Source organism: Dromiciops gliroides, chromosome 1 (genome assembly GCF_019393635.1).
Source record: "Dromiciops gliroides isolate mDroGli1 chromosome 1, mDroGli1.pri, whole genome shotgun sequence".
In the NCBI taxonomy this organism is placed as follows: domain Eukaryota; kingdom Metazoa; phylum Chordata; class Mammalia; order Microbiotheria; family Microbiotheriidae; genus Dromiciops; species Dromiciops gliroides.
Window position 1 is genome coordinate 708,219,829 of NC_057861.1, and position 15,494 is coordinate 708,235,322.

Here is a 15,494-nt window from a genome sequence, read left to right on the forward strand (position 1 = left end):
AAATAAAATGCCATGATGTTTGAAAGTATTTTTCAAAGTAAAAGACATGCAAATTCAAGGAACAAGCAAACTGATGCTTGGGAACTGGAGTATTCTGCTTAATTAAATTTCAGGTTAACCGAGAATCAATCAGAAAAGCTTTTTTCTTTCAATTTAGAAAAAAAAAATTTTCCCTCAAGTGCCTGCTTTCCTCCCATGGTACAATGTACTGAATATGAACCATTCTCTCCCTGATGGTTTTAGAATTTCCCAATGCCCCAGGTCCATTATTAGCAATATTCTTCTTAATTGAACAGTAGTTATAGTTGTATCCTGCATCCCCTCACGCTCCCTTTGAGCAACATCACTTCATAATATCATTGTACAATACAATATTGTTGATGCATTTTAACCAGATCCCACCATGGTACTGGGAAGGTCCCTGTGAGATGTTTGTTTCTTTCCTCCCTCCCTTCCAGCAATGAGGGTTTAAGTGATTTGCCCAAGATCACACAGCTAACGTCAAGTGTCTGAGGTTGAATTTGAACTCAGGTCCTCCTGAATCCAGGCCGGTGCTTTATCCACTGTGCCACTGAGCTGCCCCCCTCCCCCCAGCTTGTTTTTTACTGCAGATGTGGACGAAGTGCAGAGGTATCAGTCCTGAGGCCTGTGCACAGCCCAGAACACTCCTAAGTGGGGCCCAAATCAGATTAAAATGTAATTGGGCAATATTTAACAAAATAAATAGAAATACAATAAAACAGATAACAGTACATTTTAAAAGTAAGTCAGGGGGGCAACTAGGTGGTGCAGTAGATAAAGCACTGGCCCTGGATTCAGGAGGACCTGAGTTCAAATCCGACCTCAGACATTCAAGTCACTGAACCCTCTTTGCCCTGCAAAAACAACAACAACAACAAAAGTAAGTCAATAAGTCAAATTCCTGTAGGGATCCTCACATATGATTTAGTGGCCCCCATTTCTATTTGAATTTAACACCACTGGGTGGACATTGGCCTGACTCAATACCACTGTCAGCAAATACACTTGGAGTGATATTCTTGAATGAAAGCCCAATATCAGTATTTCTCCTTGTCATCTATCTCCTTTTCCTAAAAATTAGACTATAAGTGGGGAAAATCTTACATTGAGTTTATTGATATTTTACTGAGCAATAATAATTTTGGGGCAGCTAGGTGGCACAGTGGATAGAGTGTGGGAGGTGGAATCAGGAAGACCTGAGTTTGAATTCTACCTCAGACACTTAATAACTGAGTACCCTGGGCTTTTCCAACTTTAGCTGAGAGATAATAGCAACTACCTTGCAGAGTTGCTGTGAGGAGCCAATGATATTGAGATCTCCTTCCATAGCAAACATGTAAAATGTTCTGCAAGCCTTCTACCACTTTATAAATCTGGATATTATTAATAACCAACAAGGCAGATTGCCCCCTCAGCAGATCTCATTACTGTTATTCAGCATTTAATAAATGTTCATTAGTTGATTGATTATTAATGCCCCATTAGTCACTGAGCACTAGCTCTCAAGGAGTTCCAAGTTTTGTAGAGGAGATAGGACATGGCCGCACATCACTATGCAGAGTACAGAATTACAAAGTCCTCTGAGTTAGGATACAGGACAAATAGAAATCAGGACTCATCAAAGGGGACTGCAGAATGTTTCTGGGTTCATCCCCGGCCCCCAACCATGTTATGTTTCCCATGCAGGGATGGTTTAACCACCCTGCTGGTAGATTAGACTCACTGTGCACACACACACATACACGCCCACACACACGCTTGCAAACACACTCCTGGCTGGCTGAGGAAGGCTCTGTTTGAGTTATGTCAAACTGTCGGGCTCTTACTGTGTCCAGGCAGACACTACGTCACATGGTTATCTCTGTTTGCCTTCTATGTATTTCATCATGTTGCCCAACAGCCCTATTCCCCCCCCCCCCCAAGTTAAATGGGATGAAAAGGCACAAGCTGAACTATTTGAAAGAGGCCTATCCCCAGCTGCTGCTCTGGGAGACAGAGAAGTATTATTTGGAAGAAAGTGAATCTGTCCTGGCTGTTGGTGTTTCTGCTCTTGCACAGACACTGGTCTGTACAGTAATGAATTGGGGAGATCTGAGATGGACCTTGAGATGGTACAGGACAGTTGTTTTATCAGAGTCCTGCCTTGTCAGGAGGGTGATGTCAATTCTGGGTGCTGTGGCCTGGGGTCGAACAGAGGGAGACAAATTTGCTCGAGCCCGCAGTGTGCTCTGTAGATTGCTCATTGGTAGATTGGGGTGTGGTTTAATTCTCTCATTGGATCCACACGTTGTTAAGGGGAAGGGGAGGTAGCAGAAAACAAACGTTTTTAAGTCTTGGAGGCCACAACAGATATTTAGTTTGGGATAGGAGGGAAAACCTTGAATTACGCAGGGTTTATCCTCACAATTTGTCTTCAGGAATCATGACAAAGCTATTTTCTATGCAATTGTGTCCATTCCTTCCCTTTATAAATCTAAACACTGGTCTTTTTTCTAATCTTGACCAGCATATTCTTTAGAAAGCTGTAGTAACACATTATATTGCTTTGATTAATGGAGGCAATGTGAGAGAAACATTAGGCATCAAATCAGATCAAATAATGCATTTTCAAAGCACTTTACAAACCTTGAAAGTACTATGTACATGTTAGTAAATATTAGAAAAAAAATTCCTCCTTCCTTTGCTGCCTAAGAATGATTGACCCAGTTTAAGAACATGAGTCTTTTTTTTTTTTTTTTTTTTTTAGTGAGGCAACTGGGGTTAAGTGACTTCCCCAGGGTCACACAGCTAGTAAGTGTTAAGTGTCTGAGGCCAGATTTGAACTTAGGTACTCCTGACTCCAGGGCTGGTGCTCTATCCACTGCGCCACCTAGCTGCCCCAAGAACATGAGTCTTAGAGTTAGGAGACCTGTGTCCAGCCCTGGCTCTGTAACTAAATCACACTCAGTCTGGGCAAATGAATTGCCTCTACCTCAGTTTCCCTGTCTCTAAAATGAGAAAAATAATGCATTTTACTCTGTGATTTTATAGCATTGTTTTAAGGATCAAGTGAGCTTAGCGAATTCATTTTGTAACTCTAACGTTCCATGTAAAAATTAATAATAATAATAATAATAATAATAATAATAATAATAATAATAATGTTAATCATTATTCAGTGGGTCATCTCACTATCTTAAATGCTTGAGTCCCAACAATCTAGTTGTGGGAGACAAAATTAACAAGGAAGTATGAAATTGTGAAGCTTCCAGTGGGATAAATCCACAAATGCAAGCACTTTGTCAGCCAGTCCACACAGCCCTGTTGTGGGGTGGGAGTGGGGTGCATGCGGAAGGAGAAGAGGACACCAATTCTTTGAGAATCATGAACAACTCCAGCATTTATTTGTGCTTCCACATAGTGGACCACATATGTGGGACCCACCAGGACAACTTGGAGCTTTGCTAGTGGTTAGCCCATACATAGTAGGTGCTTACTAAATGTTTATTGACTGACTAATAAGTTAAACAGCATCATATGAGTGCCTGTCACCACCACCTGGGGGAGGGGTGGGTAAGCCTCTCCCTTCCTAAATCCCATCCATGCTCTAAACCTGGACTAAGGAAGGTCCTTTCTCCCCTCTGAAGTTTTCCCCAGTCTATTCCAGCTTACACAGATCTCACCCTTCTGTAAACTCCTAGTGTCTCCTTTTAGTATAACGGAAGGAGCATTGTGCTTAGAATCAGAAGATCTAGGAACAAATCCCAGTCTCCTGCCTCCCCTCCCCTGCCCCAGTACTACTTGTGTGACTTTGGGAAGGTTGTAGCTTTCTTGGGCCTCAGTTTCTTCATTTATAAAATGGGGTTGTAGGCTGTTACAGTTTCTTTCAACTTTCAATCCCATGATAGAATATGGGGGTGGTCCGAATTCTACATGTGACAAACTTAAGGAGGCCTAGATTTCTGAATGTCCCAGGCCAGAACAGGTCCTGGTTTTTTCAACATTTAGTTTGAAATGGAAAGTTCCACTTGAGTTTTTCTGCCAGTGTCTCTTAAAGGAAGTCTGACTTGTGGTGTATTATGGGTCACCATATATTTGCTAGTTCATATCGTGCTGACTAAATTGGCAACACGTTTATTTTTCCTGGTAAACATTCAGAGCGCTTGCTTCTTGCTCCTCCTTTTCCCAACAAAATCACACTTGTCATACGTGAATGCAATAGATGACTGTTAAAAAAACCATCCACGCATCAGTGATGATATGAAAATGAGTAGTGGCAGACAAAGATTTCCTTTCTCGGGGACCACAAGGCCTCAGATGAAGTTGACTTTATCCTAATATTCCTCCCAAATTGGGACCAAGTGGAAATAAAAATGGTTTGAACCTCAGATTTAAAAAACAAAACCAAACCCCAAACTTTACTTTCTGAACTCTTACTGCCTGTGGAAACATTGATTATTCTTCCCTTGCCAAAATTCTCTCCCACCACGCCACCCCCATGTAAATTAAAACCTTTTAAAAGTGTTGTTTTAACTTTGAATTTAAAGCAGCTTGGTAAAGAAAAAAGCACAGAGACCCTGGAGTCAGATGACCTTGTTTCAGATCTCACCTTGGGCAAATTAAGTTGCTCCCCCTTTGATGAGCCTCAGTTTTCTCATCTGTAAAATGAGGACATTGAACTTGTGGCCTGCTTGCTCTCTTCTAGGTCTTTGTTATCTTGTGATCCTGAGAGTATATGTATATTTATTTAAACAATACGGGTTGTATTCTTAGTGAAAAAAATAAAAAGCTAAATTGATTTCCATTTTCAATAAATGAGTAATACAGCTTAAATTGTTTTGATATGTGAATGGTCAAGGGCCAGAGTGTTACACTGGGTCAGAATTCCAAGCTAGGTAATCTTCCACTCTCTTGCTTTAACAATTTCACCTAATTCCTGGTGTGTTCAGTTGTGAGAAGCTTTGTCATCACCTTGAGCTATGTTGGAAGTCTGTTGTTTTTCTTCTTGTCTCTCTGGGTGCTAGTGCCTTCTCCTCTGAGGTACTTCCATCTCTTCTGTATATACCATGCATGTGCCTAGTTACTTCCATGTTTTCTTCCCTCTTATCTGGTAAGCCCCTTGAGGGCAGGGACTTTTTTGGTCTTTCTTTGTATCTTCAGTGTCTGGCATACAGTAAATGCTTAATAAATGCTTGTGGGTTGGTTGATTATACCAGAAATGAAGAAAATGTTTCTTCTGCCTTGATTTCTTTTTTTTCTTCTGCAAATAAGTGAACTACTAACTCATAAATTCTTTTTAAACCAAGTAACATGCCAAAAAGAGCGATAAAAATATAACCACCAAGAAAAGTTAATTTGGCATTCTGGTTTTAATGAGCTCAATACTGAGTTTTGTCTCATGCCATGAGCCAGGAATCAAGACCCTTTCAAAACCTGTGTGTTTGATGAGGTTTTGAGATTACTTATGGCAAACAGGCTCTGTTATTTTATTCCAACTTTTATTTTTAAACTTTACCCTAAAGACTACTTGTGCTTAAAAAACCACGTCTTATATAAAATGGTTCATGCTTGGCTTCTAACCACGTTCTGAGCATGGCAGGCATCTGGCCAAAATGCCAAAGCTTTTCCAGTGGGAACAATTTTGGAAGGAACCAGAATTGACTTGGGGTGGGGGTAGGGGGTGGGGAAGGGATTGAATTGTGGGCATGTCCTTGATGATTACATCTACTCTCTTCTTGCAGGTGAAGCTGCTCTAAGAGGTGAACCCAGAATGCAAGCCCTCCCTGTGTCTTCTGCCCTCACCAATCATCGGACAGGGCCCCCTCCCATCAGCCCCAGCAAGAGGAAGTTTAGTGTGGAACAAGGGGATGATGACCTAGACTGTGAAAATGACCACGTTTCCAAGATGAGTCGCATCTTCAACCCCCATTTGTGAGTGTCGTCTTTTTGTTCTATGTAGTCCTTCATGCACAACTCGATCCCAGGATTCTTCAGAGCCCATCGGCTGAGTGTGGCCATCAGGGATTCTGAAATCAATTGTTGTTTGGTTCGGCTGTTGATAGTGCTAGGGGTGAACAACCCCTAAGCAAACTAATACAGTGTAAAAATAATCTGAATGATTGATAGAGAATTTATTTCCAAATGACTTGTATGAATATTGATATTCTTTTTCAAATTTTTATATGGCCACTCTAGATGCCTTGTATCTTTCAGCCATAATTTCTTAGGTTACTTATCCTGTAGGTCATGTTCTCTCGTCTGTATCCACACACACACATACACACATAGCATGTATCTTTCTTAGGAAAAGTGACATTTGATAGATAGTTAGTGTGGCACACAGGAAAGAGCCTTGGATATACAGTTAGCACATTTGGGTTCAAATCCCGGCTCTTCTACTTACTGCCTGGGTGATCTTGGGCAAATCGCTTTATTTCTTTGTACCTGTCTCCTTATGTGTAATTTGTGGGAGTTGGGCTAGAGGTCAATTTCAAGTGCTTCCTTTGACCCTGGGTTGTGTCAGTTATGTGCTAGAGAAGGAAGGAAAGGTCCTTTTCTGTGAAGCCCTTTATAATTTTTTCTCTGTAGGGTTACAGCATTTAAACTTACTCTACCCCATGTGTTAAATATTCATTCCGATCCTACGATATTAATGCCCAATGAATGAATGAATGAATGAAAAAGAACTAAGCTTATGTACTGCCTGTATGCCAGGCACGTCCTGATGGGGGTGGCACCGCATTTATAGACCATCTCTACCTGTATTGGAAAAGCAGTTTCCACTGTACTATGTTCGCTGCCTTCCCAGCATGCACGCTCCTTGGAAAGAGAGAGAAATGCTTTCCATATTTCCTGGGCCTGGAGACATCGCACCAGCTGCTCTGTAGAGTCTGGTCCGACAACTGTGTGGGCACCAGTTGTTATCAGACTTTATTTGTATGATCACATTCAATCCCCGGCAGTCCATCTGTAAAAGATCAAAGGAGTGACTGACGTTGGTCTACGTAGCTCCAGAGGTGCCTTCTGCTCGCCCCATCCTGGCTCATCCTCCCGGCTGTGTCAAGGATGGGGAAGAGGGGCCCAGAGACAAATTGAGAGCTAATTGTTTTGTAATTAATCCCCATGCTGTTCTTCCCCAGTTCTTGTTTCTGGGAATGCTTCTATTTCTGGCAGCAATCTGAAGCGCAGAGAGTTCCCCTTTCCTTCCTCACTGGAGGAAGTGATCCTGAGCGCTTGAGCAATCAGAGGTAGCTTGATAAGTGGAGCCTGCTGCCCTGGCCCCAGCAGCCTGCTGCATTCCACACATTCCACCCTGCTTTGGCCTGTTGTGTTCAGTCATAAGACACTGACGGAGGTATTTATCTTCAAATAAATCACTGTGGTGTTAGTCAGAGGCTGAGCCTGCAGTCTGTAGCTTTGGAATTTGCTACAAATCAGGAATCCAGGACCAAGGCAATGCAAAACAATGAAATCTCACAAGTGGAGAGGAGGAGAAAAAATCTTGTCGGTTTAACTGTTTAGAGCCCTTTGTTCTCTGGGTAGCTGGATGGTGGAGTGGAAAGCCTTGAACTTGTCCTCCAGACCCGGTTCAAGCTCTACTTCTCACCACCTGTATGGCCAAGGGCAAGTTAATGAAACTTTCTTTTTTTCTTTTCTTTGGAGGGTAATGAGGGTTAATCAACTTGCCCAGGGTCACATAGCTAGTAAGTGTCAAGTGTCCGAGGCAGGATTTGAACTCAGGTCCTCCTGAATCCAGGGCGGGTGCTTTATCCACTGCACCACCTAACTGCCCCCATGAACCTTTCTAAGCCTCAGTTTCCTCATCTGTAAAATGAGGGGGTTGGACTAGAGGTTCTCAGAGGTCCCTTCTGATTTGATGAATCTCAATGGTATTCCTCTGATACCTCTAATACTCAAAGGCAGCATTTGTGAAATTATTTTGTGATTTTTTGGTGGGGGGGGTATGGAAAGTAATTTCAGAATTCCTGTGTTGACTTGAAATGTCACTGACCATTGTGCCAATCATAGTACTTTATTTGGCATTAAGTCTGATATGATAGAGTTGGAAGGACTCAATTTCATATACTATTTTCTTTTGGCTTCATATTGAGATAGTCAGAAGCCAAAAATAGCATCACCGGCCACCAGTCTTCTCAGGCCAGATCTATGAGTAGCTAGGCAAAGGGTGATGAATAATCTTGTTAACTAGACCCTCAGGTCTCATAGATTTGCCCTGGAGCTGTACCAGGGACTCTACTTGAGCATTTCATTAACCTGTATCATCTATTTTCTTTTTCTTGTTTCAGCTAATGATTAATTTCAAGGATGTTTCTTAATGCTCTGCTCATGCTTTAGAAAAAGTTAGTGTAGTTTTCATGTGCAAATATTAAGGACGTATTACCTTGCTGCGGTTCTGTAGTGGTATTTGGTAAATACAGTTGTTTGATTTGATAAACGTTTTTCTATTGTTGTCCCCTAAAACAAAGGTTTTCTGTAATGGCTTACAGACCTCTTTTCTTTTCTTCTGGAGCAGAATTATACCGACATTGATAGGATACTATATTTAATCTCTATAGGAGTTCATAAAAATGTGCATTTGGTTTTGTGCTCTTAAATCTAAGAACTTGTGATTAAAATGTGTTTTGTTTATTTTATCATTTGCAAAATCATAATAAATCTGGGGAAGGCGCAGTGTTCAAAAACAGATTTGGCATCTGGCTCAGAGGTTTCAAAGATATATGGTTTGGCTGCATTTCATGAAAACAATTGTATTTAGATAACTTTCCAAACTTAGATTGAAGATCTGGCTTTGTTGAGTCCAGAGCAGGAGGCTGCAGAGAGGGTTATTGAATTTCATTGTATTTTACCCTAGAGAAGATAGTACCTCTGAGCTACAAACCAGGAACTGAGCTCTTATTCCCCTCCCTGCTCATTTAGCCTCTGGATGGATTTCCCTATCCATACAATGCCCATGAGAAATTCCTTTCTCCACCAGAGGGAAAATTTCCTGTATATAGAAAGTCTTGGGCTGGTAAAAAGTACAGTAAGAGCAATTTTAAAGGGTGGATCTTGGGGGTGGGGAGCAGAGAAGAGTAAAAATCAACCAGATTCTCCAAATGTGATCTGGGGATCTTTAATAGTCTGCAAGGATTCCCTAGTTTTCTAGGTTTTCTTTTGCAGTTTAATAATTAATAATAATGTGACAATGTCGGGGCGGCTAGGTGGCGCAGTGGATAGAGCACCGGCCCTGGATTCAGGAGTACCTGAGTTCAAATCCGGCCTCAGACACTTGACACTTACTATCTGTGTGACCCTGGGCAAGTCACTTAACCCCTATTGCCCCGCAAAAAAACAAAAACAAAAAACCCCAAACCAAATAATGTGACAATGTTGCTATTCTTTCTCAGATCAAGTAATGACTCGCTTTTTATGTGTCTTATTGAAATCAGCCCCTAGTCTAATCATTAATTTTGTCTCTTTTCTGCAGTGGAAAATCGAATAACTGATCTGGTGGTTTTCCCACTTAAGTGGCATCATATGGGTTTCTTTTAAAGATCAAACATACCTGAAGATTGGGACAGATACTCTTTCCCAACCAGCTCGAGTCTTTGTTTGCTTTTTCGGTCAATTGTTGTAATAAGTTTTATTGAAGCCTTTTGCTTTTATATGGCAGTCATTTCTGGAAATAGCAATGATAGCAATTCCCCTGCCCCGACCCTGCATTGAATCCTTTCTTATATAAATAAGAAAAATAATTAAGCAAAAACACCTGATAGAGAGACTGTTTCAGATAAAGACACATAAACCTCTCTGGAGTTCTCCGACCCAGTTTGTGAGCCTGTAATTGTCATTTCTCCCAGGGAAGAAAAGAACTGTGTGGTAGACTGACGAATTAATATATAATCTTTAGTTAAGAAGTTTGCTCCTTACTCCCCAGTTGAAATAAACCCAATGATACAGTTAAAAGGAAATCAACCCTAAAGTTCATGTGAAATTACTGGGGGTTTTAAAAAAGGGAAATATGGAAACCATTTATAAATTTGGTGTGGTTGTAAATTAGGAATGGTATCTCCCTTTGCCTTGAGATATTGCAAGCCTTAAAAGCAATGTGTTTGGTGATCTCCAGAGGTCAGATTCTGAAGTGACTCTAACGATTTGTGTAAAGATCAAACATACCTCAATATTGGGACAGATACACATAATTCAATTGACTCTACCTGGCCACTTTTTTGTTTTGTTTTGTTTTTTGTTTTGTTTTTAGTGAGGCAACTGGGGTTAAGTGACTTGCCCAGGGTCACACAGCTAGTACGTGTTAAGTGTCTGAGGTCAGATTTGAACTCAGGTACTCCTGACTCCAGGGCTGGTGCTCTATCCACTGCACCACCTAGCTGCCCCTACCTGGCCACTTTTAATCAGGTTCTTTTTTGCTTAGTAAAAAGGCTAAGTGTTTTTGTGTCAACAAGAAAGTTGAAGTAGCTAGAATAGGTGACTCAAACCAAGTTGACATAGTGAAAAGAATATGCCAAAGCAGTGTTTATTTTAAAGAGACTTATTCTGGGCTGGCTGACAGGTAGAATTTGATGGGGAGGCCTCTGAGCTGAAGAGTTTTGGGTACAGTAAATCACACTTCAAACTCAAGTAGTTTTTACTGGTTTAAGTATTCTATTTGTAATGGAGTTACCCTACTAGGTTGTCAAACCTTGGAGGTTGGGCATGAATTTACAGTTCTTAGCAGTTGAAATTTCTTACCATGCTGTCCCTATACAAAGAATGCTAATAATCCTTCATCCATAGCACATGAGGAGTGGTTTTTTTTGGGGGGGGGTCCACCAGGAGAGAGATGGATACTCATATTTTATTTTATTTTATTTTGATGAATACTCATTTAGAACATGCTTCTTAGCTTAGATGGGACTCATTACCAATGATATGCACTGGGAAGGCCAATAGAAGTAAGCCTTATCTATGGCCATGGAATGGAGCAAGGCTCACCTCATGTCATGACCAACTGAACCAACCATCTTTAATAGACTTTGAGGAACAAGGAAGGACTAAATGAAAGAAAACATTTCCTTGTCCCCCTGGTCATACTGCTTTGGGGTGAAATATATCAGTTGATGCTTTCTTAGTAACTGTAGTCATTTCTTCCCTAAAGTTGGATCCTAGAAAATTAGACTTGAGAGATCACCTAACAGGGTCACCTCATTTCACAGAGTAGGAAACAAATGAATTCTTCATTATTCAGGAGTGAATCTTCCATTTCTGGATAATGCCTTTGCTCTTCCTCATCTTTTTCTGGATTTGGCTCATTTGCTGAAGACAGAGAATTGGAGGAGAGAAATGTAAAACAAGTAATTTTGTCAATTTTAGGCACCGAGAAAGGAATGGGGGAGGAGGAGGGGAGGAGGAGGAAGGCTTCATGTTGCTTGAGCTGAATAAAACCAAGGATTATCCACTTAAATTGGGAGCAGGACATTCTTCAAGTTCCTTTTACCAGTGAACTCACAAATCAAGAGCCCCCAAAATGCTCTAGACAACATTAGGTTTGGGGTAAATATAAACATACAATCACACATCATAAGCTAGTGACAATATTTGGATGTTAATAGTGAAGAACAGGGGAATGGAAAAATTTTAGGTTGGCTATTTAATTGTAAGTAATTTCCCTTCAGGGAGTGCTCAGAAGAAACTAAGTAGCTGTAACCTTGAATAGGCGTTAAAAACATAGTTTGATTGTAGAAATGCTAGAAAGCACCTATGCCAGGTGCTTTTCTATTCTTCGTGTTTGGGGGAGGACTGATTATGGTATTAAAACTCAGATCATGATTTTAACATAGTGATAGAGACTCATTGTGGCCTTGGTTGGAAAATTGTTAAATTGAGTAGTTTTTGACTGGCATGAAAAGTGTGTGATTCCAGCACAACGTTTTTTTTCCAGTTTCCTAGCCCAATTTGATTTCCTTAAATAGTATGTTTTCTTTCACCTCCTTCTTTCTTTCTCTCCTCCCAACCCCCTAGCCCCACTCTAGCTCTCTGATTCATATTGGGAAAAATTTAGTTTTGATGGAGGTATTTTCTATAAGTGCAGAGTCTACACCTTCCCACTGCCACCCCACTTTAAAACACCTCGAAAACCCTATTTCATAGCTTTAATTATAGTGACCCACATGTCCAGTTTATTCAGGGACAGATATAATATTAAATGAACATTTTTTTCTGATTTTCCCTAGTGGTATCAAGCGTATGTTACTTCCTCGTTGATGTTATAAACCTTACTTTTAATAATTATCCCATGTCAGAAAATTGAAATCTAAAAACTGTTTTGTTCCAAGGCTAGTTACGCCCCCATCACTCTAGTAAAGATTATATAATGTCAGCTATGATGAAAACGTAGCTAAGTTTGGGGAGTGATTTTGTTTTCTCTTTATGGCCACTGCTCTGTAATGGGAAATGCATCTGTGGGTTTTGTTGTTTTTTTTTTAATATAGAGAGAAAGAGATGGAAGTGTGAGGCTAATCAAGTGTTGTACCTTTAAATAAAGGTCCCAGGCCTGACCTATGTTGTGTGGGTCTCTTGTTTGTCAGGCAGGAGGCATTTTCTCATTTTCACAGTTCAGCTGAAAACAAAGACCTCCTTATCCTTGCAGGGAGCTGTGCTCTTAAGAGCTGACATCAGCTTTTTCCCAGCAGGCATCATTTCTGCCTTAAGAGTCCTCCCAGGGAGCTTGGAAAGCTGGATAGCCATTTCTTCTCCTGGAGTCTTCTTTGCCAAGTAACACACACACACACACACACACACACACTAAGTGAATGCCAAGGGTGCCAAGAGTCAAAGGGGCAGAAAAAAGGGAATGAAGTTCGTTTATCTAATGTGTACCTGGGGCTTCCACAGTCACCTTATTGTTTCACAAGAGACCCTTCAGCCTTTATTGGCTAGAATTTTATTTTGAACTCTACTAAAGTGGGGGAGGGGGAGGGAGAGAAGAACAATGAGAAAATCCCAGCCTTTTAAGTAATAAGAAACACCCACCAAAGAACAGAGTTGTTATCTGAGAGCCTGCTAGTCAGCACACATAAAATAGCATTTAAAAAAAAAGATTTTAATGGCACTGGAAAAGGACAAGTCATTTCTGCTGAGAGATTCTGGATGAGACCAAATGCATTTCTTGTGGGATATGAGAAAGGAAGTTCTGTCTCTGTTTATCTTCTGAAATGTGGGGACTCCTGTGTCCCTCATTCTCTGTTTGCTGTCTGTCTCCCTTGGATCACTTAGGTTTGTTTCCAGTAGACGCGAAGATGCCACACTCCTGGAGCAGCAAATTGCAGCTGTTCTGCACAAGTCATGGGATTAATCCTGCTTTGGCTTTTCTGACCTCCTCTTATTTGTTACACTGGGGAGCTGCTCAGTGCTCAAAGTGAACACAAGTGCCATTACCTTCAGGAGAGTGGGAGCAGTGGAGGGCTGGAGAGAGGGAAGCCAAAGTCTGGATGATTTGAGATATAGATATAGATATATAGATTCCCCCCCCCCCCAAGTTTTACCTGGAAGTTGAGAGAAATACATAGAATTATGCTCTGAACGATAGGATTTTGTGGACAAGGTTTGGGGATTTTTGTTTTTTGTTTTTAAAACAATCCATTCCAGGCATGTTGTTGCTATCATAAAGAGAAAACAAGGGTATAGAGGGAAGGGTTTGGTTGGTCTCTTTGGTTTGTGCCTTGCTTTTTCTGCATTGTCTTGTTTTGAAACCAAAATACAACCAAACTCCACCCCCCCCCCCAAGAAAAGAGGTTCATCAATTTGAAGTTTCTTCCGAGTTTGTCTCCAAAACACAATTAGAGAACTTAATGATGCAGTAATATAGTGGATCTGGCAGTAGCTCTCAGCACTGCCAAATAGGGGATCCAGATTCTGGACCAGAGCCTCCAAATCTTGACGGTCTTAAGTGTGCTGCCCAGAAGAAGGAACCAAATCATGTTGTCGTCCTCTGTTTGAACTCCCCTCCTCCTCACCTTCCCATCTCTGGAACCATTTAAGAAATGATATTGATGGATTGGAATAGGGACTACGTGAAATTGAGTTCCAGGAGTTGGCCGAGTTGCTTGAGAAGTCGCTATCAGGGGCAGTTCATTCAAGCGACTCAGAAGTGAGTGGATGCGCTTCCCACAGTTTATCACGGCTGTTTTCACACGAACAAGTGGTGCTTGGGCATTTCCTCTGCTTGCTAGTGAGCTAAGACATCTTGGCTGTATTTTGGATTTAAGACGCCATCCCCAGTGAAGCAGTGACCTAGTGTGGAACTGACAAGAGAGAAAATTCTCATATGCTCCTGGAAGTTGGAGTGACAGAAAAATCTCATGTTTGAATTTATGTAACCTTTTGTTTTTCTGGGGGGTTTCCCCTTAAGTTAAACGAGTCTTTTTGGGTGGAGTGTATGTATATAAACCCGTGTGTGTGTATGCATATGTGCACACATGTATATTCACATGTGTAGTATATATGCATGCCTGTGTGTATACATGACACAATACACATAAAGAGATACACACAAAGGGTGTCCCTGTTCTAATGCAGTTTGTTGTGTTTTTTTTTGGCGGGGCATTGGGGGTTAAGTGACTTGCCCAGGGTCACACAGCTAGTAAGTGTTAAGTGTCTGAGGCCGGATTTGAACCCAGGTACTCCTGACTCCAGGGCCGGTGCTCTATCCACTGCGCCACCTAGCTGCCCCCTCTAATGCAGTTTTAAGCTTTGAATAACAGAAAACTGCATTAAGACTTTTGGGACACCACATATATGTACATATCACATACATACATATAGTGCCTCTGATTCATAATGAGAAAATAATTTTGTATTTGCCTAAAAATTTAATAAAGAACCCTGGATAAAAGTATCAATTTTTTTTTTTTGGTGAGGCAATTGGGGTTAAGTGACTTGCTCAGGGTCACACAGCTAGTAGTGTCAAGTGTCTGAGGCAGAATTTGAATTTAGGTCCTCCTGACCCCAGGGCTGGTGCTCTATCCACTGTGCCACCCAGCTGCCCCCTAAAAGAATTGATCTTAGACATGAGGTCTTAGGCCTATTTATAAGACTATTACTAAATGGGGAAAATTATTTAGGGCCTTTCAAGACTATAGGACAGTTTTCTATTTATTTATTCATTTGTTCGTTCATTCATTCATGTTACATTTTGAGTTCCAAGTTGTCTCTCTCCCTCCCTCCCAACCCAGCATTAGAGAAGTCCAATGTTTTAATTTATGTATATGTATACAAAATATTCAATTGCACAATACATATGCAATATATACCATGCATGCATATATACATGCACACACATATGTACATACATACATTCCATACTTCCATATAACAAATCTTTCTCTGGAGGTAGATGGCATTTTCCTTAAGTCTTCATAGGAAATGGTCATAGGATTGATCATATTACTCAGAATTATTTCTCTCTATTGGCTTATACTTTTAAGGAGACTAATTAT

General features: G+C 40.9%; 1 protein-coding gene across 2 annotated transcripts in view; it reads left to right on the forward strand.

Annotated features, from left to right (window-relative positions):
• VGLL4 (vestigial like family member 4) overlaps positions 1-15,494 on the forward strand; it is a 186,517-nt gene that overhangs the window by 134,877 nt on the left and 36,146 nt on the right. For both annotated transcript variants that reach the window (XM_043975616.1, XM_043975615.1), the window contains one exon: positions 5,742-5,931. In XM_043975616.1, the coding sequence (XP_043831551.1) occupies positions 5,742-5,931 (190 nt within the window). The remainder of the gene's footprint in view (positions 1-5,741; positions 5,932-15,494) is intronic.